Source organism: Diabrotica undecimpunctata, chromosome 7 (genome assembly GCF_040954645.1).
Source record: "Diabrotica undecimpunctata isolate CICGRU chromosome 7, icDiaUnde3, whole genome shotgun sequence".
NCBI lineage: Eukaryota > Metazoa > Arthropoda > Insecta > Coleoptera > Chrysomelidae > Diabrotica > Diabrotica undecimpunctata.
In genome coordinates this window covers 103,665,228-103,689,303 of record NC_092809.1, presented here as the reverse complement: position 1 = coordinate 103,689,303, position 24,076 = coordinate 103,665,228, and the positions used below count along the sequence as shown (strand labels likewise).

Here is a 24,076-nt window from a genome sequence, read left to right as displayed (position 1 = left end):
TAGATCGTCCAGAAACCCCTGAAAACCATGAGGACGCTACGGCCGTACGACAATCTCTTCCCTTCTATTTTACCCTGTATGATCAGCTGAAGTAGAGTATATCTTTTTTCTCTCAGTATTATTCTAATTTTCTGTTCTGGATGGTAACCATTAGTTCACGTGATTTCTGCATGAGATTTAATACTTGCTCATTTGATTGACGTTTAGTCCAAGAAATCTTCAACATGCGTCTATAGGTCAACATTTCAAAAGCTTTACATTTATTCTTTCTATCATATAATCGTTAATTCTTAAAGAAGGAATATTAGTATAATCATTAACACCGGTTTTACCAAACAATCAAACATTTAGTTTTTTTCATGTTCATAAACAAGCTGGTTAAATTTAAAGTTAAACAACTTTTTGAAGATGGAAATCTGGAACACTAACGGCTTATCACGACACAGAGAGAAATTATAGTCTTTTATTTTTAACCACAGTATGGATATAATACTTGTAATGGAGACACATTTCACTACTCGAACCCAAATAAAAATTCCCAATTACATAATATATTATTATAGCTCTTAACACCCGGACGGTACGGCACACAATAATACTAAGAAAAACAATTAAACATTATGAACTTAATAAATACAAGAAAAACTATTTATAGACCACCAGCATAAAAATAAAAGACTGTTATGGACCATTGACGAACTCGGCGGTATACTGTCTCCCACGCCGCAGTAGAAATTGTGATTAGTTTAAAGAGTATTCCAAAAGCCTTGTTAACGGATTTCTTGCCGAAATTGACTATAATTCCACACACACATTTTGGAGATCTAGGATTATAAACCCTAAATGTCAACAAAATGCCTGATCTGCTTGATTTCTGTGATACAAAAACAATCAGAAAAATATTTTTGTCTTCAAAGTCATTTTGACTTATCTTCCAACCAGACTTGTTCCAATAACGATAATCTCTGAAGCGGTTATGGGAGTCAATATAATGTTTCTCAGTAACCATCTTTCTCACCATAAAATATGTTTTAGTGTAATAAGATTGTTTAGAATAAAAGGAACATATCAGTGGATTGTTTTTTAATTGTTTGTTAGTTATTTCTCAAATCATTTACTTATTGTATCGTTGGTGAAGATTGTAAATTTACAATTTACAAATATACATTTAAATGTAAAGAAATTCTAATTTTCTCTTTCGGATGGTAAATATGAATTCATGTGATTTCTGCAGGAGATTCAATACTTGCTCATTTTCTAACGTTTGGTTAAACAAATAAGCAAGTATTGTTTAGTATTGTAATAAGTTTAGTTAAGAAATCTTCAACATAAGTCTATACGTCCATATTTCAAAAGCTTCACATTTATTCGTTCCATGATATAATCATTAATTCTTAATGAGGGAGTATTAGTATTATCATTAACACCGGTTTTACAAACACTCATACAATTAGTTTTTTCGTGTTCATGCTCAGTCCGTAGTGGTTGTTGGCTGTATTTGTTCTTTCTAACAAATTGCAGATCTTCCAGGTTGCTAACGATTAGAACTGTATCGGCATATTGTATATTATTAACTAATTTTCCATTTATAAAAATTTCAGCATCACTTGTGATTAAAGCTTCGTTGAAAAAATGCTTGGAGTACAAATTAAATAGTAGTGGGGATAATATGCAACTTTGTCTGACTCCTCGTTGCGTTTCTATTTCTTCAGAGAATTCACCATGTATTTTAATAGCTGCTCTTTGGTTCCAGTAAACTCTATTTATAATTTTTCTGTCGTTTCTCTAGATGTTTTAATTCTCTAATATTTTCATTAGTTCATCATGCTTTATTTTATCAAACGCCGTTTGATAGTCAATAAAACACATATAAATATCAACGTTCATATCCATACCTTTGTATTGGTACGTTGATGGCAAATAGTTCTCATCTGCAAGCAAATGAACTCATTAAATTTATATAATAAATATAACATTATAAGGCAGACATTTTATAAGGATATGAAGTATGAGAATAAGAGATTCCCAAGTAATTATATTCTCTGTCAAGAATCGAACAAGCGAGGAAAACACTTATGAACATGAAAACATTTTTTACAAGATCAGACCTTAGTCTTCTTCTTCTTGATGTGTCTATCCGTTACGAATATTGGCGATCATCATGGCAATCTTCCTCTTATCTGCAGTAGCGCGGAAAAGCTGCACAGATGTTGAATTGAACCAGATTCTGAGGTTCTTTAACCAAGATGTTCTTCTTCTTCCTGGACCTCGTTTTCCAAATATTTTTCCTTGCAGGATGGCTTGAAGGAGAGCATATCTGGATTCATTTCGCATAATATGTCCGAAGAACTGTAAGTTTCGGGATTTGATGGTGGTCAGTACCTCTCGGTTCTAATTCATTCTTCTGAGGTCCTCCTCATTTGTGAATCGGTCAGTCCACGGGATCTTAAACATTCTCCGATATAGCCAGATCTCAAATGCTTCCAGTTTTCTGCACATATCTTTGTTCAAGGTCCACGATTCAACACCATATAAAAAGACAGAGAAGACGTAGCATCGCAGCATTCTTACTTTTGTATCAAGAGAGAGGTTGTGACTTTTGAAGAAGGTTCCCATCCGATTGAAGGTGGATCTAGCTTTTCCGATGTGTGCTCTAATCTCCTGGTTGTTGGTCCATTCTTCATTTATTATGGTGCCGAGGTAGTTGTAGTGCGTCACTCTTTTTACAGGGGATTGGTTGACGTAGAGTTGACCTTCTGTTATTCTTTTCTTGCTAATTATCATAAGCTTTGTCTTCTTAACGTTTATATTGAGTCCATATTGTTGACTGTAATACGCGATTTTGTTCATAAGAACTTGTAGGTCTTCTAAGTTGTCCGCAAATACTATGGTGTCATCTGCATATCTGATGTTGTTCAGCCGGTAACCATTTAGTAGAATACCTTTTTCAGTTTCGTGCAAAGCTTCGATAAATATTCTTTCAGAGTACAGATTGAAGATTAGAGGAGACAAAATACAGCCTTGCCTCACTCCACGCATCATTTTCACATAGTCAGTGTGTTCACCTTCAACTCTGAGATTTGCTGTCTGATTCCAGTAGAGACTTCTAATTATTTTCAGATCTTGGTTGTTAATTCCTATTTCTTTTAGTATTTGCATCTACTTTCTTGGCGTCCTGTACTCGATTAAACGCTTTCTCGTAATCAACCAGACACGCTTATATGTCGCAGTTGAAATCTCTACATCTCTGGAATAAGACTTGTAGTGAGAACAAAGCCTCTCTAGTACCAACAGCATTTGTGAACCTGAACTGGTTGGGGGAAATTTGACTTTCACACAGCTTGTAGATTCTCTTATGAATTATCTGTAGAAACAATTTTAGGAGATGACTCATGAGGCTTATAGTACGGTAATATTCGCATTTTTTGGCTCTTGGTTTTTTTAGAAGTGCAATAAATTCAGATTTTAGGCATTCTGTTGGTATTTCTCCAGAGTTGTATATGTTGTTGAATATCTTTGCGATTATTGCTATTGATTCGTTGTCCATTAGTTTGAGTAGTTCTGTTTGTATATTATCAGGGCCTTCCACTTTGCCATCCTTTAACTGTGTTATTGCGGAGTAAACTTCCTGCTGTAATATCCTTGGTTCATCATTTACCTCTTCTTCTAGCTCAAAGGTGTTATCTCTTTGGTCTTCAAATAGTTTTTCTAGATATCCTTTCCACGTTCTTATTTTACTCTGTTTGTCCAAGATGATGTTTCCGTCAGAATCAGTTATATTTTCTTTCTGCCTTCGTCTTAGTCCCCCTGTGAGTTCTTTAGCAAGTCTTATGTACATTGTGACTATCGTACTTTGACTGCCGAGTCTCAATTTCTTCGCATCCTTCCCTTGCTTCTTTTTCTTTCGATTGTGAAAGTTGGACCATGGACTCTGAAACAGAAAAAAGAATACATGCTTTTGAAATGTATATATACAGACGGGTGCAGAGAATTCAGAAAAAAGAATTACTCAGTAGAATCAAAGAGAGAAAAATACAATACTTGGGTCATGTGTTGAGAGGTGAAAGATATGAATTACTCCAAATCATATTAGAAGGTAAAGTGCAGGGCAAAAGATCAGTTGGAAAACGCCAGAACTTGTGGCTGAAAGACCTAAGGAGATGGTTTGACCGCTCATCCACAGAAATCTTTCGTGCAACAGTTTCCAAAGCTACAATTGCCATTTGGATCGCCAACCTTCGAAAGCAGACGGCGCAATAAGAACAAGAAGTAATTATATATGAAAGAAGAGTAAAATTAAAAACGAAATGAAGCAAGTCGATTCATAACACAGGCATAAAAGCGTTAAATAAGAATGACATAAAAGTAATGGAACAGGCTTATAATAATTAATCCTGGTCGCAATCGAGAAAAGAACTTTAGGAAAATAATATTAGGATAAGTGCAGCCGAAATTAACTTAAAGGATTTAAAAATCAACAAAGGAAAACCAAAATGTATGTATTATAAACAAAAAAGAGAAGATAGTTAGCATAAATGATATTAAAAGCAAAAATATTTTAATAAAACAACCTCCAAAATTAAGAACAATTTATAAATAAATATATTTTTGAATGAGTTACATTTTTACCTTTAAAAATACTGTTTCAACGATTACTTTACTGTTTTTCCTTATTCCATGTTAACATTACTTCCATTTCTTTACACACTTCTACTTTTACAGGTCCATATATTGGCAAACGACATTGGTTAATTCTAGTATTAGCACTTCTCTCAGAAACCATATACTCAGTTAAAGTATATATGACAGTATGTATAGTAGCTATGACAGATCCCAATGCTAGCAGTAATAAAGATGTACCAGTAAGTAACATAGGTATATGTAATTATAAAAAATAATTGACATTGACAAAAAAGATATTACCCTTCCGCAGATAACGTGAAAAAAATTCAAATTTTTGATAACGTCGTCGGTCTAACAAACAGACTTTTTTTTATTAAAAAACTAGAAATTTAGCTGTAGGTGACAAATATGTAATAATATAATTGTATACCTTATTCTGTATACAAATATATGAAAATTATATTTTTTTTGTTGTTTTTTACAATTTTAAGATGATATTAAAAAAAGCATCATTTTTATGAACAGGCTTTTGATAAAATTAAAAGAAGTATAACAAATAAAAAATTCTGGTTCCACTAAAACATAAAACAGTTATATGTTACTTAAACTTGTATGTTAATAGATAAGGAAAATAAAATTTCACTCTCGAAATCCATACAGATTACTGAAACTATTGAACTGAGTTTATTAGTCTAATTTATTAACTTTATTTATTATAAAATATTCTAACACTTAGTTTATTAAAGTCTTTATTTGTACAATATCATACTAATTTATTTCACACTATAAATTATATAATGTATTTACAACATTTATTACAATTTATTTATCCCGACAATACGCGCGTACATTTCAAAGACTCGATTATATTTTCAGACTAACTCACACAATGAAAATTTTGCTATTTATATCAAACAGCCGTTAGTTCTGGAATCCCTTCGAAGCGGATAGATGTTGACCTGTGCTGACCCCTGAACTCTCTCGAATGGCAAAGAAGACTGGTTTCATCGTAGGGGAAACTACTAGAGAATTCTTATTAGAATAATAACAGGTTTACAGGTTAAATGAGTCATATTTTATCCTAACATTGCCCCCCTCTTAAAAGATGGTTCCTCCTGGAACCTTGTCTGGACTGGAAGTGGAACGGTATGCTGGTATCGGCAACTGGACCCTCTTTCACAATTTCCAGTTGTATAAAAATGACAAGGGACGGTTTTCTCTCCGCACCAGTAACTATGCGGATTGCAACAGACTAACACCTGCACTTCGGTGTCTTTAAAGATCTCCTCCACCATACTTCGGAGAACCCTCCAATCTAATTGGCGGCACTATAACTTTGGCATGGCTAACTTTTGCACGTCGGACTCTAGTACGTGCTCTCTCAATTGAAGTAAGGCTTTCCATATATCTCGGTAGGTAAGTTGGTCACGGTCAGTGTCTTTTGTTACCAGGTAGAAAAGGTAATGTGATGCATCTTGGAGTTTCAATGCTTTCCAGGAAGCTGGCACTTGGCATTGAAGTTCTGCAACTCGACCGAACTTCCTTCGAAAGGCGGATGCTAATGTTGGTGCGTCTTTGATACTGGCAGGGATAGTAAGGGCCAGTGAGTAGTCATCGGGAAGCGCGAGTAGTTCTTGCTTTACCGGTACCTCCATAGGATCCCAAAAATTCCCCAAACGTGAGGTCAGACACATCTTGGACTGGGTTTACTTCCACTTCTTCATCTACGTCGTGGTCACCTTCGAAAGACGTCAGCCGGTTATGGTGTACTATCATCGGCTTTCCCCTCGGAATCTTGCTTATTCGGTAGATGACATCGTTGATCTTCTCCATAGTGAGCTATGGACCTTCCCAAAACTGCTGCAACTTGGGAGAACAACGTTTTCGCTTCTTGGGATTATGGAGCCAGACTTTGTCGTTCTTCTTAAAGCACCCCTTTTCGGCTTGCGTATCGTACCGTTTCTTCATTCGGTCGCTAGCGATCTGAAGATGGGAACGGACCAACTCGTGTATATCGTCCATTCTTCTTCGTAATTCGATCACATAATCTTCACCTGCTACATCTTTTCCAGGTCGACACATAAACTTTAAATCACAAGCTAGTCGCATCTCGCGTCCGAATAGGACTCTGGCTGGTGTCTGGCCTATTGATTCGTTAACAGTAGATCTGTAGGCTATTGTGAAGAACGAAAGATATTGGTCCCAGTCTCGCTGATTATCGGACACCATATTTGTCAAATACTTGCCAACTGTCCTATTCATCCGTTCTACCATACCAACCGATTGTGGATGATACGCTGTAGTTGTTTTCTTCATGCCTAGTCTATCACATATTCCTTGGAATAGATCGCTTTCGAAGTTTCTTCCTTGATCACTAGGGATCTCCAAAGGCACTTCAAATCGGCTGATATATTCTTGGATCAACTTATCTGTAATGGTGGCGGCCTTCTGGTCTGGAAGTGCGTAAATCTCGACCCACTTGGTGAAGTAATCCATTACTACCAACATGTACTTGCCTCCATTTTCACTTTCTGGAAATGGTCTTAGCGATGTCCAAAGCTATTCTTTCAAACGGGCTTCCAACATTATATTGTCTCATAGGAGCTCTCCTTTTTCGGTAAGACCCATTACGCGTAGCACAAATAGTACATTTCTTACACCAGTCTTTTACTAAGTCGGAACTGTTCATCCAATAAAACCGTTCCCGAATTCGCTGAAGGCTTTTCTTTACACCGAAATGCCCTCCTGATGGACGTGTAACCGACGAAGTACTTCGGCTATTCTGCTCTTTGGGACCACCAACTGTCTTCTCCTGTCTGAACCGTCATCATTTTCCAGTACTCGTTTAAGCAATTTTTTCCATGATAAATGAGTCCCACTGGGCCCAATACGTCTAAACTACTGAGCATAGGCTTGATATTTCCTGCCAAGGTAATCGATGGTTTTCCTCTTTCCATTTTCAAATTTTCTGTATAACTGGATCTCTCTCTTGTTCTTCTATTATCTTAGTAGGCGTCCAATCGTCGTTGACCATCGTTGTTCTTAGCACTGCTGCTTCCTTGGATAATACTTGGAAGTACATAGTCCAAGAAAACTTCTCACTTGATGTTTGTCTGTTTGTTCTGGCCATTCCTTAATAGAATCGATTTTTCCCTTATCCATGGCCACTCTTTCTTTACTGACTATATGACCCAGATAATTGACTTTACCTTGAAATAGCTGGCACTTCTTGGGGTTTAACATCAACGGGGCAGCTTTAAGTCGATTAACGTTTTCTAAATTCTTCAGATGATCTTCAAATGTCTTCCCCAAGCCTCCTCTCAAATGTCGCAGAAGCATTACAGAGTCCAAATGGCATAACGTTGAATTGCCACAATCCAGATCCTGTGGTGAAGGCTGTCTTCTCTTTATCTACTGGGTCCATTTTTACCTGCCAGTATCTAGACTTCAAATCCAAAGTAGAAAACAATTCACTTCCAGCCAATGTGTCCAATGTATCGTCGATCCGAGGCAGAGGATAACTATCTTTCTTGGTAACGTAGTTCAGCAAACGGTAATCCCCATAGAACCTCGTCGTTCCGTCTTTCTTCTTAACCAGGATCACCGGAGAGACCCATGGGCTCGTAGAAGGTTCTATCACCCCGTCTTTCTTCATTTCCTGGACAATCTCTCTAGCTTCCTATCTTTTCGGCTGTGGTAATCGTTGAGTTGTTTGACGAATTGGCTTGGCATTACCAGTATCAATTTTATGCTTAACAACGGTAGTTCTTCCCGTCTTTCCTCCTTTCGGTACGAAAATATCACGATACTGATGAAGAAATTCCCTTAATTTCCTTTTTTCCATCTGATTTAGAGACTGTCCAGCAACTGCAACCATTTGGTCGAATTTGTCGTTGGAATTATCAGATGTTTTCGTCTGACGGATTATGGATGTCACCAGCACACAAGTTCCTACTTTTGCCTCTTTCTTGATCGTCACTGGGTAGTCATTGACATTGACAAGTCTCACAGGTATTTCTTTAGCCGAAGTCACCAATTCCTTTCTAATTATGATTCCGGCAGACCTCGTCGTCATGGTTCCAAGGCTCCATCATAACAGGTGTCCCTTCGTCCATAATTCCCTGTAACTGCAATACTACGATCGTTTCACTTCTCGCAGACACGACTGTATCTTCTTTTACGGCTGCTTGCACAGTGTTGTCATCATGTGGATGGAGAAATGTCTCCTCGTTACCAACTTTGATTACCTTATTCGTAAAATTCAATTGGAATCTATGCATCTTCATTACGTCCATTCCTAATATAACATCCTCTTCGATGTCAGCAACTATAACAGTATGGACGAACTTTTATATTCCAATTCCTAATTGTACTTGGATTTCTCCATGAATGTTGGCATTTTCACCTGTAGCGGTCCGAAGTCGCAACCTCGTTGGTAACAGTTTCTTACGGCTGTTTATAACTGTCGGGCGTATAATGGTTCTGGTGGCTCCGGTATCCACCAACAACGTAAGCCTTTTACCATTTATTTCTCCATCTACATATACACTATCTTCACGACATTTCAAAGAAGCTATTAGTATGAGAGGGTATTTGGAAAAGTTCCGGGTCGAAGCTGCCCCCCTAAGACCTACCCGTTTTAGTTTTCCTGATGGGGAGTTTCTTGATTTGCTTCATACCTAGGGTGCTTACATGAACTTCGTACGTGTCCTATTTCGCCAAAATTCCAGCACTCTACCAGAACTAAACTTTTCGTAGTGTACCCCAGTCTATCTGTTGTGAAAAAATCATCGATTTTACGTAAACACCTTATACAGGTATTTGAAGGTTCTAAAAAGTTTTTGAGGGGTCTTCTCTTCTTCAGGTGCCATCTCCGCTACGGAGGTTGGCAATCATCATAGCTATTTTAATTTTTGAGGCAGTAGTTCTAAATAATTGTTTTGGTTTCTTTCTTTAATTGTAAGTTCAACTTCCTTCTCTTTATCCATTCTTCTCAGTACTTCATTGTTCGTAACTCTATCTACCCAGGAAACCCTCATAATTCTTGTATAGGTCCACATTTCAAAGGCGTTAAGTCGTCTCATTGTGTCTAGATTTAACGTCCATAATTCCACTCCATAGTATAGTACACTGGGTACGTAACATTTTGTTAGGCGTACTTTAAGAGCTAATGTTAAATGCCACATCGGATTTTTTTCATTTTCATAAAATTAGAACGTGTTTTTTCGATTCTGACTTTGATTTCTGCAGTGTAGTCATTATTTTCTGCTATAAGTGTTCCTAGGTAAGTGTACTTTTTTATTTTTCGATCTGCTGGCCCTCTACAATCAATATTTCGTTAGTATTATGGCTGTTTTTACAAATTTTTATAAACTTCGCCTTTTGAGGGGTAGCTTATGGCAAATCCTTGAAGAGGTATAATATAGCTTTTTTTTAACAATCATAAAAAGTGAAAAATCATATTTTGCCTATAAAACGTTTCTTATATATTTTAGAGAAAAATGATTTCAATAAAAGTTGTAGATCATAAAAAGTTCTTTAATTTGTGAATTTCTAAGTTAAAATACATAAAGAATTGCAAAAAACACTTATTTTTGCAGTTTCTTATAAATATTAATAACGTTGTTTTTAGCGTGATAAGATGTAATATAATTTCTTAAAATTTTGACAATTAATGAACTATAAAAGTGTACTAAATCTCAGCTAGATCGACCAAATAATTGTAAATAATAAATATAAGTGGTTCAATTTGTTTATGCCGGAGAACGATTTTAAACAACGGTACTTTCCCAAACAGTGACTCTAGACTCTAGCTAGAGGTATATAGCAGATCGCAATCGATTCTTTGATGCTTCAATTTTAAGATGTATATAGTAAGATCTCGTTTTATACTAGGGTTGTCCAACAGGCGGCCCGCGGGCTGCATCCGGCCCGCGAGGCTATTTGTTGTGACCCACGTAATATTTTCGAAAAGCATATTTTCTTTAAATTTAAATTTTTTCTTTAAATGCTGCCACTGTGAAAAAAGATTTTTTAATTTATTTTATATTTTATGAATTAGCAGTGTTTTTACATCACGTAAGTACTGTATCGCGTGCCGCTTCGCGGACGTGTAACGAACACAATCGTCCTCCACCACTATGAGAACTGCACTGATTACTGCGCATGACAGTTCACGCAGGCCACACCTCCCACTGCTTACCATACGTTGCTAGTGAACAGTGAACTTGATTAATTATTTGTCTTGATTCCTCTTATTCAATAATGAGTGTAAAACCAGTAAAACGGAAAATTGATAGTGAGAACAGAATTTACAAAGAAAGTTGGGAGAGTGATTACTTGATTGCTAACAATAATGGAAAGTTGCAATGCTTAGTGTGCATGAATGTCGTTTCAGTGCCTAAAGAATATAATGTGAGAAGACATTACACAACAGTGCATGAAAATAAGTATGCTACGTATATATATATATATATATATATATATATATATATATATATATATATATATAAGCGGGGATCCTACAGCTTCTGCCGCTTTACGCATTTCGATCGCCATCTTTTTCTATCTCTCCAGGTGTCTTCATCAATGGCTCTATCTCTCATGGTTTCCATAACACCTTGTATCCAAGACTTGGCTGGTCTTCCTCGTTTCCTTCTATTACTTGGATTGTATTCCATAGCTCTTTTTGGCCATCTGTTGTAGTCCATCCTCTGTACGTGTCCATACCATATTAACTGTCTAGTTTCTATTCTTTCAGAAGTTGTATGTACTCTATCTGTTTTTCTTCTAATTTCAGAATTAGGTATACGTTCTACTCTTGATATACGGCAAGCTCTTCTTAGGTAGTCCATTTCAACCGTGTCAACTTTTTTCTTTCCTTTTACTGTCATTTGCCAACATTCTGCTCCATATGTAAGAATGGGCTCTACAATTACTTTGTAGATAGTCATTTTAGTTCTCATAGTAGCTTTGTTGGACCAAAGTATCGAATTCAGAATTTGAACACTCTTCCTGCCTTGTTGCACTCTATAGTCTATATCTCGTTCCGTTGTTCCTTTACTGCAGATAATACTTCCCAAATATTTGTATTCGTAGCACCTTTTCATTTGTCTAATTTCCAAATCCGGGTCTTCGTCTTCATTGCCTATTCGCATATATTCTGTTTTAGACATATTCATACTCATCCCCCATTTTTCGTATTCATCTTTGAGCTTTCTAAGCATATAATCTGCATCTTCTTCACAGCTTGCAATTAGTACTTGATCATCTGCAAAGAACAGCGTTGTCAGATAATGGTTGTTAAGCTTCAACCCCATTCCCGCACATTTTTGTCTCCACTGGTGCAGTGCTTCTTGGATATATATTTTGAATAGGGTGGGGGAAAGACAACATCCTTGTCTCAAGCCTTTCGTTACTGTAAATACCCTTGAGAAAGTATTTCCTGTTTTTACAGTGCTTTGAGGACATTTATAGATGTTCAGTATTGCTTTTAGATATGTTTTACTAAGGTCCGTTTTCGTCAAGACACTAAATAAGAGTTTTAAAGGAACTGTATCATAAGCCTTCTCCAGATCTATAAATACCAGATGCGTAGGGAGGTTTCGAGCTGTTCGTTTTTCAATTACTTGTTGAAGGGTAAATGTGTTGTCCACGCACGATCTTCCTGCTCTGAAGCCGCTTTGTTCTTCAATTTCTTTATACTCCTCTTCTATTCTTCTTTTCAATATACGACCATATAACCTTCCCAGCGAGCTAGTTACGCTAATGCCTCTATAATTTCCGCATTCTTTTCTGTCTCCCTTTTTATAAATGGGGCTAATATGGGCCAAATTCCAATCGTCTGGAATCGTTTGGCCTTCAATTAAGCATTTATTAAAAATATTCACTATGCTTTCCAAAAGAGCATCCGGTCCATGTTTCACCAACTCGATGGGAATGTCTCCAGGTCCGGGTGCTTTTCCATTTTTCATTTGTTTTAATTCTTTTTTCAGTTCTTCTTTGTTTATCTTATGCACCTCTGAGTTTTCTGTCATTGAGATATGGTCAGGTCTTTCCATAAATTCGTGCCTACTTTCTGTTAATAGCGTTTCGTAATATTTTTCCCACTTTTTATTTTGAATCAGATTTATATTTCCCTCATCTTTTCTTTCTTTTCTAATATTTTTTATGAATTTCCAAGCTTGTGTCACTTTGGTTCCTCCTAAGCATCGGTCCATCTCTTCGCATTTCTCTTCCCACATTTCGTTTTTTCTTTTAGTGACTTCCTTCTTTGCTTCCCTGTTGAGTCTGCTGTAAATTCTGCGGTCTTCTGAGTCTTTCGTGGATAGCCATGTTTGATAAGCTTTTTTTTTTGTCTTTAATTAATTTTCCTACTTCTTCGTTCCACCACTCAGGATTTTTTCTTTTGTCAGCTTCTTCGTACCCCAATGCCTCTTTGGCCGCCTGATGAATGCAATTTTTTATATCTTGATATTCTTTTTCGGCTGTTTCTCTTCGAGTTAAGTGAGTTAGTTTTGAGGCTAGTCTAAGTTTGTAGAGGAATTGTACTGATTCTTGTTTGAGGCTATCAATATTATATCTTATCTTTGTGGAAGCTGCTACCTTCTACTGTTCAATTTTGTTCTTGTTTACTTTCCTGTAGTGTATGGTTATTTTTGCGACCACCATATAGTGGTCAGATCCGCATTCAGCACCACGATACACCCTTACGTCATTTGTTTGGAGCCTTTTGTTTTCTGGTTGGATGAGATAGTCGATTATAGATTTTATCTTTTTCTTTGGTTGTTCCCAGGTAAATTTATGTATATCTTTGTGCTGATAAAATCCATTCATTATTTTAAGCTGTAATGTTTCACAAAGATCAATGAGTCGCTCTCCGTTGTTGTTTATTTTGTCTTCACCATATCTTCCTACCACATTGTCTTGTAATTTTTTGCCTACCCGAGCATTGAAATCTCCTAATAGGCATATTTCTTTGGATCGGTTTACATGGGTCAACACGTCAAGCAATTTGTCATAGAATTCATCCTTAACTTTTGTATCAGAGTCGTCACTAGGAGCATATACTCCTATTATAACTATCGTCTCCCCATGTTTCTCAAGATCCATCATAATGATCTGCTCGTCTATCTCTTCCCAACTCTTGATATTATTTTTGAGTTTTGTATGCACGGCTATAGACACACCTCTTTTTGCTCTTAATGATTTTTCAACTCCACTGTATAAATGAAAATAGTCGTTCTTAATTTCATTTCCCTTTCCTTTCTTTTTTGTTTCTGTGAGAACGCATATGTCTATTTGTTGTCGTTCTAATTCTTGAAAAACTTAAGTTTCCTTGGTTCTTAGACCTTGTACATTCCATGTGGCCAATCTCATAGTCCTTTTTCGTAGCAGTCGTCGTCTTTTGTTTCCGTCCTTATTCCGAGGCTCTTGATCGAAATTTTTAGCAAATAACTTTTTTCTAGAAGAAGGGGTGCTGGCCCATCGTTCAAACCCCCAGACTTGGAGGACCAGGATTTGTGAAGAATATGTAGTAGAAGTAAATGTAGTGACCCGTCTGCCCTCGGAAACCTAATAGCCATTCGGGGTCGGAAAAAAAACGAGAGTTAGCCAAGAGAGGCTGATAGGAAAGATTAAAGACATTTTACTCAAGACAAGTTGAAACAGAGTAAAATGTGAAGGCCCTTATGATCCGCCAGGTGCGTTTCATAAGCGTATGAGTATTGATACAATTTGTGTTCCCGCTCACACCTCGGGGTGTTGACTACAGACTGTATGGCTCGTCCAGCATGCCATAGCATGGAGGATAGGGTACACGTCATTTATACAATGTAGATACCCCAGCTCCATGGCCTGACCAAGCTATGCTACGTACACAAATGAAAGTCGGCGTGCCTTAGTTGCAGATTTGAGGAAAAAGCTTAAACAGCAAACTGGTATGTTCAGTAAAATATTACACTCTCAAACGCATTCTTTGCATGCATCTTATGCCGTGTCGCTTGAGCTGGCAAAGGCAAAAAAACCTTTCACTGATGGCAATTTGATAAAAAAATTTGCTGTTGAAATGGCCAAAGCTTTCGGTGATTCTAAAATGGCGGAGAAATTTGAATTAGTACCACTTTCACATCAAACCATACAAAGAAGGATTGTTGCTATGGGTGAGCAAGTAGAAAAATCTATGCTTAGCCTGTTTATGAAAAGTTCATATTTCTCACTTTGTTTAGATGAAAGCACTGATCAAACCGATGTTAGTCAGCTGTTAATATTTGTGCGCACTACTTTTGATGATTTTACCAGTAAAGAGGAGTTTGATATTTGTCCTCTTTATGGAACAACAAAAGGAAAAGACATCTATGAGGCTGTGAAGAAAACAGTTAACAGAATTGGAGGCTTTGATAAATGTTCAGCCATAGCAACAAACGGGGCCCCATCAATGAAAGGTAAAAAAATTGGATTAGTGGGTCTGCTTCGAGAGAATGGTGTCACTTGCCCAACAATTCATTGTATTATACATCAGGGAGCTTTATGTGGAAAATCAGTCAAGGAAGATCAAGTTTTCCAAACCGTGATTAAGATTATAAATATGATTAGAGGTGGGAATCGATCTCTTTTACACAAGCAACTTAAGCAATTTTTAGAGAAAACAGAGGCTGAGTATGGAGACTTGCTAATGTACAACCATGTAAGGTGGCTGGGTGCAGGAAAGTGCATGGAACGATTTTTTGCCATAAGAAAGGAAATCCCTGCATTCCTCAACAAATACGTTTCATCTGACACAACTGAACTGGAAGAGAAGTTTAAGGATCCAGAATTCTTAAGACAGTTAGCTTTTATAACAGATCTGACTAATCATTTAACATGTTAAACTTGAGTCTTCAAGGAAGAAACCAGACGGTTTCAGAGTTGATCGGAATGATAAACAGATTCCGGAATAAGCTGAACGTGTTTAAACGTGCTTTGGAAAAGAACAACCTGACACACTTCCCTAGCTGTCTGCAAATAGCAGAAGAATTCAACGGTGAGGAAAATATTGAGTTTTTATCCTGCATTTCACAAATTGAACAAGTTATTGATGAATTCAATACAAGATTTAAAGAAATTGAAAGTCTCAAAAGCAGTGTACTACTTTATAATAAACCTCTTGGAGCAACCATTGATGATCAACCACCCAACTTACAGCTTGAGTTATGTGATCTTCAAGCAGACATGTTCCTAATCACCAGACAAGAAAAGGGACCTGAATTTGTCAAATTACTGTCAAAGGAGAAATTCCCAAACCTGCGAGATTTTGGACTGAAAATGACGTCAATGTTCGGAAGCACATATACATGTGAAAGTGCCTTTTCCTCCATGAAATACATAAAAAATAAAAACAGAAGCAACCTTATCGATTCTTCCTTACGTCATCTTATGAGAGTGCCTACAACTGAACTGGAGGTGGACATTTCTTCATTGGTGGATGAAGCCGATCGACCACAGTCCTCACACTAATTGGATACATCTTTTTCGTTGCTTTTGCAATGTTTGTCTTGATTATTGAAAAGTGTTATCAATAAATTTTCCGTTTATAAAAAAATGTAGTTGTTGAGCAATAAAAGAAATAATACTCTTTTTTGTTTTAATTATTTTTATACCTCACTTTATTTTGTTATTACTTGTAACAAAATTATTATATGGCCCGCGACAACATCAAAGGTTTTCGTTTTGGCCCTTGAGGCATTGCAAGTTGGACACCCCTGTTTTATACGGTGGATACCTTCCACAGAAAAGCGCATATAAAAGCATTACATGAAAAAGACGTTATTTGCCTTGAAAAAGTAGGGATACGTCCCGTAGCCTTCTAAAATTATATAAAACCAAGACAAAAACAAAAAAGTTTCCCGAAATTAAAAGAAAAATGCTGCATGATAAATTACTTCAAATATCTGAAAGAAATTCATACAAAAGCTTAAAAAAACTGGTAAATATTTCTATTCGTTTTGTGACTATTTATTTATATCTATTCATATCGTGTTAATAAACAGGGGAACCTGTTTATTTTACTAGTATTGTTGCTGAAAGTAAACTATTTATTTTTGAATTTCGTCTGCAAGTGGATGTTTTCCTAAGTTGTCTCGTTCTAAAATGTGTTTAAAATAGCTTAATTCTCCAATACACTTCCACTTTAAATAATAATATTTATCTGTCAATCTTCTAACATCAACTGGTTTTTCTTATTTTACGTGTAAAGTAAATCTTTGCCTTTTAAAGCACGTTAAGAGCGATTTCAATATCCAATCTCCTTAAGTATTTTTTTTTACTTTATTTCCTTTTTGACAAATACAATTTGTATAGGATCAGTCACAGTTTAGAAAACAAAATTAGTAAATATAAATGTAAATCTAAAATTAGGCTAAACCTAAGATTACAAGACAAACACAAATAGAAAATGTAAAATTATTAGCATGTACTTAAATGTCAACTACTAAAATATTCATCAACAGAATAAAACGTATTCTGCAATAGAAAATCTTTTAAAGTTAATTTAAATATTTTCATATTCTTACATTTTTTTATTGGCTCGGGTAACTTATTATATATTCTTGGACCTATTATTGCAGGTGAGTAAAAATGCATATTTCCTTTAGAAAAATAAACATGTAATTTTTGATTCTGCCTTGTATTTATATTGTGAATTTGACTATTATTTTTAAATTTCTCAAGACTTGAATGATTAAAAACACAAACTTCAAAAATATGTAAGCACGGCACAGTTAAAAGTTTATATCTAGTAAAATAACTCTTACAGCTATTTATTAGAGAAATACCAGCAATACAACGGACTATTCTCTTTTGAGATAGAAAGACTTCACTCAATTTACAAGACGTACCCGAAAATACAATGCCATAGCGCAAACGAGACTCCACCTGAGCATAATACAGCATAATTAGCTGTTTTTCACTTAGTATATCTTTGAGGTTTCGAAGTAGGTAGCATGCTGAGTTTATTTTGGAAATAATATCATCACATTGCCTTTTCCAATTGAGACATTCATCAACATACAAACCCAAAAACTTTAGGCATTGAACTATTTCAATTTGTTTAGAATATATTGATAGTTCGATATCTAACAGATGTTTCTGTCTATTGTGGAAATGAATGGCATGCGTTTTATCCGCATTAAGATGTAAGTAATTTGAGGAAAACCAATAACTAAGATCAAACAAGAGTTCGTTACATTTATTTTCAAGAGATATATGTGATTTATCTGATATAAGTATTGAAGTATCATCTGCATAAAGTGTAAACTGTACAGCAGAATTTATTGAGACAATATAATTTAAGTAAATAATAAATAATATTGGGCCAATTACAGAACCTTGCGAAACATCCATATGAATGTAAATGTAATCTGATTTGCAATTATTTACTGTTTGTAGGGATACATCTATTAAGGAGACATACTGACGACGTTCTGATAGGTAAGATTCTATCCATTTTAGAGAGAGATCTTTTATTCCAATATTTTCTAATTTATTAATAAGTAAGGTATGATTGACACAGTCAAATGCCCTACTGAGATCACAAAAAATCCCGACAGGGCATTCATTCGCATCAATATAGTTAGTTAAAGTCTCATAAAATGAATGAACTGCTGTATTTGTAGACTTACCTGCCTGAAAGCCATGCTGATATTTACTAACAATACCGTTTTAAAATAAATAAGAGTTTAATCTGGTAAGATAACAGTATTCGAATATTTTCGAAAACACTGAAGGGACAGTTATTGGGCGATAATTACTAATATCCTTTGGATGTACAGGAACGACTTTTCCCACTTTTAGATAATCCGGGAAAATACCATTGCAAAAAGACAAGTTTATTAGAAATGTTAAAGGTGATAGTATGAATGGAATTACTTTTTTTAATAAAAATTGAGGTATTTCATCAAATCCACACGATTTTGAAGATTTCAATTTTCCTATCAATAATTCCCTCAGCTCATTTGGAGTGTAAGGACATAATTATTGTAAAAAATTTTCATTTTCAATAATGCTAGAAAGTATTTAATAATGTTACTCTATCTTTACTTGATTTATATCCACTTGCAGTTTTTTCATCCTTTGCGATGTAAGTACGGTTAGGCATTTTTTCCAATACAGTCCCGTTTCATCAACGTTAAATACTTGATCGGCACAATTGTCCCCATCTTTAACAATTTTCGCTAGCTCCCGTGGAAATATTTTTGCTACTGCTTTATCTACTGTAACACTCTCTCCTGTGATCTTGATATTATGATATGCATTTCTTTTTATAAATCCAATTAGCATTCCTTTGCTAGCTGAAAATTTTTTACCAGCTTGGGAAGTGGAAGCTAGTGGCTCTGACTGTTTCATTAACTCATAAAACTGAAGAGCTTTTTCCTGGATTAAATAACCACTTACAGGAATTCTTCTTTGAATTAGTTCCTCAATTCAAATTGCGATGGCTCTTTCTGTTGTTTCTAATAGTACATTTCTTGAGTAAGATGAAAATTTGGTGCTTAATTTTGTACCAGAAATTATAGATTTTCTTATAGCAACTTCATTCTTCTTAATTGCTGTTACAGTTGATTCGCCTAAATTAAAATGTGTTTTTAAACTTAAATTGCAACTTTCGTTTCCAAGGAAATTGATTGTCTTTGATGTTTTTTTTTTTCATCGGGCCAAATAAAATCTTAAGAAAGGAAATAAAAAAAGTTAGTCTTACGATATTGAGATGGCAAAAACCTCTTCTAATGAAAAATAAAAACTCTACGACACTCACTTGAAATCTTTTAATCCGAAAACCGTGCCGCTTATTATACTGCAACTTGGACTTGGACAAATATTAATAAACTTAAACAAATTATAAATCGAAGCACCGCTAAGAGAAAAATTATTTTAAAACAATAACAGGTTATACGTTATACCTTTCAATGCGAAACTCTCAATGATGTAATAGGGACATCGTGTAACAAGGGAATCCCCAAATTGCAAAGGGTCACTTTACTGACATCTGGATGTGAATAGTTAATATTTAATTATAATAGAAATTTTTGGATGAAATACAAACTTCACAACTTTAAAATTCCATTAAAATAATCCACATAAAAAGAGACCTTACTGTATTAAATAATTTCGATATTTTATCAAAATTGTTATTAAAAAACCATTTGAAAACGGGCTTATTTTTAGCTTATAAACATATATACACACTTAAAACTGTTTTGCATAATGTAATATTTTCAAAATTATCCACCAAATCTGGTGAAATCTATTTTTTTTTAACAAAATGCTTTATTATATGTATATATAAAATTGTATGTTTTGAAAAAAACAATAAACACAATTTAAAGGAATAACAATTTATTATTATTATTTATAATATGTATTATAAATATATTTTTTTAAATTTGTACAGATATAAGAACTAATACTTAATATGCCGTATTTCCACCTCTTGCATCAATGCAAGACTTAATGCGATGTCCCATGCTTCTTATAAGTGTATTAATGTAGTTCTGGTCCATGGTGCCCCATTGTTCAATCGTTGCTATTCTAAGGTCTTGTAGTGCCGTTGGGGTGGCTGCCGGGACTTAATTTTTCTTTTGAACATATTCCATCCGTGCTCAATGGGATTGAGGTCAGGTGAGCAAGGTGGCCATTGTAATCTGACGATATCTTCTGTCTCTAAAAAATCTGCCACATGTCTCGTACGATGGGGAGGCGCATTGTCGTCCATAAAAATAAATTCTGGACCAACAGTTCCTCGTCACAAACGTACAACAGGCCTAAGAATAGTATCAATATAAATGTGTCCATTCATGTTACCAACAATAGGAATTAGAGGAGTTTTATTATTTAGCATGATGCCGCCCCAAAACATTATGGAGCCACCTTGATATAGGACTCTTTGGACAGCTTGATTAAGTCTATCCTGTCGATTTGGGTTCCTCCAAATCCTAATTCGGCGATTATCCGACAAAATTTTGGTTTCATCAGAAAATAACACGTTTCCTCATCTGTTGTCATGCCACTGTAAATGTTCAGTGGCCCATTCCAGTCGAGTCCTTTTCTGCTCTAACGTAATCTTTGGTACAAACAATGGTCTTCTTGTAAACAAATTCGTCACCTGTTTCTAATAGTCTGACTGCAAATTACAATATTATGGGCTTGCTGGAGCTCTCTTCTAATAGCTAGGGCAGTCATAGAGGGGTTTCTCCGGGCAGTTAACGTTAAAAAGCGTGCTTGTACATTGGTAGTAATTCTGGGTCTTCCGCTTTTTGGACGATCGCTAACAGAATTCGTCTCTCAATATTTTTTCACAATCCGAGACACATCACTCTGATTAACTCCAATCCGGCCAGCAACGTTGACTTGTGTGTGGCCTTCCTCAATCAAAGTAACGATTCCAGCTCTTCTGATTTCATATATCACTTGTCTATTCATATTGTGCACTACAAAGTGAATAAAACGCAAACCAATTTTTACAAATATCAGTTTTCGAAAACTGATGAACGCAATATAAATACTGAGAATCTTTGCGACGATTAAGAAACAAAAAACAAGCAATAAAATACATTATTTTAGTAGACAAAAAAAAATCAGTGCAAAAAATTTCAAATGAGGAACGTTCAGTGGCGTTACAGATAATATGCACAACATTTTTGAGTGTGTGTATAAAACTTTAATATCTTTTATGTCACGCGTTGGTAACTAGGCTCACTGAAAAGATGGTAAAAAAGTAAAATATTAAAAAAAAGAACCTTCTATAGACTCCAAGCTAGCATTTTTCTTAAAATCATATTTCTATTGTTTATTATCATTAAGACTGGAAAATTGGACTGATTATAAATCAATCTAGATTTTATGAACCATTACTTTCACGGGTTATACCTTTTTACTTCTTTCTCGGTTTTTTACGTTTTAATTGTATGAAATTCAATTTGTTTTATTGTTGGAACTCTTTTTTTAACATGCACTTGCGTCGTAAAACAAAATGTACTGACATTAAATCTAGTTAGACATACTATTCACGTGAAACAATAGCAATATCAATAAAAATATCATTTATTACCATTACAATAAATAAAATTTTTCGTGTTATGAATAATTAAACGGGGGATAAACAGAATGAAAATTAATTGTAATATGGTTTCTCAGAATATGACCTAAGTCACGTAAATCATTTTTCAAACGTGACCAGTTATGATAATTTTAACTGCCTGTTTACGCAATCTGCCTACCTAGATGTATGATTTTTATTTACAATGTCAAGTATAACTACGAGAAATGTTAACATAAGTGTATAGTCCAGTCGTCAGAGATTTGACCACTAAAGATTGTACGAACAAGCTGAATTTTGTTAAGAATGTCAATTTTGTGACCCCAAAAAAGATGCAAAAAGGTTTACCACTTCTACCCCCCGACTTCTCTTCAAAAAGCCGTAAGGAAAGAAAGAAAAAAATTAATTTATCAAGAATATGTCTTAGTACATTAAACTAAACATTTTTGTTCAAAATTATCTCAGCTACAATTCTTATTTGGACCTTTTTTTTCTACGGCGCACAGATTCTTGGTAAATCGATGTTTTCCATTGCAACCCTAAGAATGTGGTTTTAGGGGAAAGTCCAGGGGTAGGAGCGACAAACTTTTTTGGACCTCTTTGGGGTACCTAAATTGACAATCACAGCAAAAGTCAACTTGTTCGTATGATTTTTAAAGATTTAGTGGCATTTTCGTCTCTGACGACTGGAGTAATACGACAAATTAAATATTACCTTTACAATGTGTGAGGCGTAATATTATAATATTTATTCTCGTGTTTTATAAAATAAATCGATTTATTAAGCGCAAAAAATTGTATAAATTATAAATAAATAACTTAAAGTCAATTTTTAATAGTTTACCAACTATTCAAGTTTGGTAAGACCTGTTACATGGCCAGTCTGATGGTATTCTACTCCTTTTTGCTGTTTTTATTCCATGATTTTTATTTAATCCCTGCTTTTGTTTGTAATTATTGCCTTATGATAGTGTATAGTAATTATTTGATGTTGAAATGTTACTCACGAATTTTTCCTAGTGTTTTTATTCCAGATCTTCCAGATATTTAGTTACAGATATTTTCTCTTGAATCTCAGATACACAAGTTCGATTTGGTTTTATACCAGTCTATGGAATATCTTGAACCTCTCAACAAATAGACCAAATATGACACTTTTTTTCAAGAGTTTTTCGTTGGTTATACTCCCATCTACAAAATTTTAGGTAATTTTGAAGTATCCACATATCGAACTCTTTAGTGAGATTAAATGTCCTTGTTTTTAGTGACTATATATAATTCAAAACAGTTTACTTGTCAGCTGTAATTATTTAATTAAATGTTTAAATTTAGACCTACTATACGTTCCGGTATATCCGGGATTGTCACGGTTTTAGAAATCAGTCCCGACGTCCCGGTCGATTTGATATTTTGTCCTGGTTGTGCCACAACCAGAGAAACCATAAATTCAATAGTGGTCACTGGTCGTTAGTGTAAACCCGTTTTACAATGAGAGGTACGTGTGCACTCTGCCCGAACTCCACTCCGCACTTTTACTCCAGTCATCAAAGACGAAAATGCCACTCAACCTCTAAAAATCATACGAACAAGCTGAATTTTGCTGAGAATATTAATTTTGGGACCCTAAACAAATAGCAAAAAAGTTTACCACTTTTATCCCTGGGCTTCCTCCAAAAACCGCCCTCTTAGAGGGGTAAAAACGCAAAAAAAAAATCGATTTACCAAGAATCTGTACGCCGTAGAAAAGTTGCAAATAAAAAATATAGCTGAGATAATTTTGAACAAAAATGTTATTTAGCACTTTTTCTGTAGAATAACACTGTTCTCTAAGAAACAATGCCTGCTTGAAGCGAACGGCGATTTTGAATGTTAGCTTCGTGCGCGAAATCAATGTTCAATAAAATTTGTATCAGCTCAACGGTAAAAATTCGATATTTTTGATCCAAATGTCCTATCGACAAAAATGTAGATGCGTTTTAAAGGTAAAAAGTTAGCTTTCGTATGCAATTTTTGTATTTTTCCCCAAGTAAATTTAGATTTTATAAAGGTGTCAAATAAATAAACGTGGCGCGATGTTTGCCACTTTTTATGATTTTTATGAGATCAATACAATATACCCCTTTTATTGACTGGCGACTATAAAGTTTCGATTACTAGAGCCTAACCTTCAAAACATATAGCATGAAGTTTTAGTTTAGAGGTTTGGCAACAAATGTGACGAGGGAATGACCGTAGGTAAAAGTGATAAACTCCTTTTCATCTTTTTTGGGGTCCAAAAATTAATATTTTTGGCAAAGTTCAGCTTGTTCGTATGGTTTTTAGGGGTCAACTATCTGACAACTGAACTATTTGTTTCTCAATTATTTTCGCTTTGCTCGCTCTCAG

General features: G+C 35.1%; 1 protein-coding gene across 4 annotated transcripts in view; it reads left to right on the top strand.

Annotated features, from left to right (window-relative positions):
• LOC140446903 (putative inorganic phosphate cotransporter) overlaps positions 1 to 24,076 on the top strand; it is an 82,949-nt gene that overhangs the window by 23,444 nt on the left and 35,429 nt on the right. For all 4 annotated transcript variants that reach the window (XM_072539489.1, XM_072539488.1, XM_072539491.1 and 1 more), the window contains exon 3: positions 4,723 to 4,862. In XM_072539489.1, the coding sequence (XP_072395590.1) occupies positions 4,723 to 4,862 (140 nt within the window). The remainder of the gene's footprint in view (positions 1 to 4,722; positions 4,863 to 24,076) is intronic.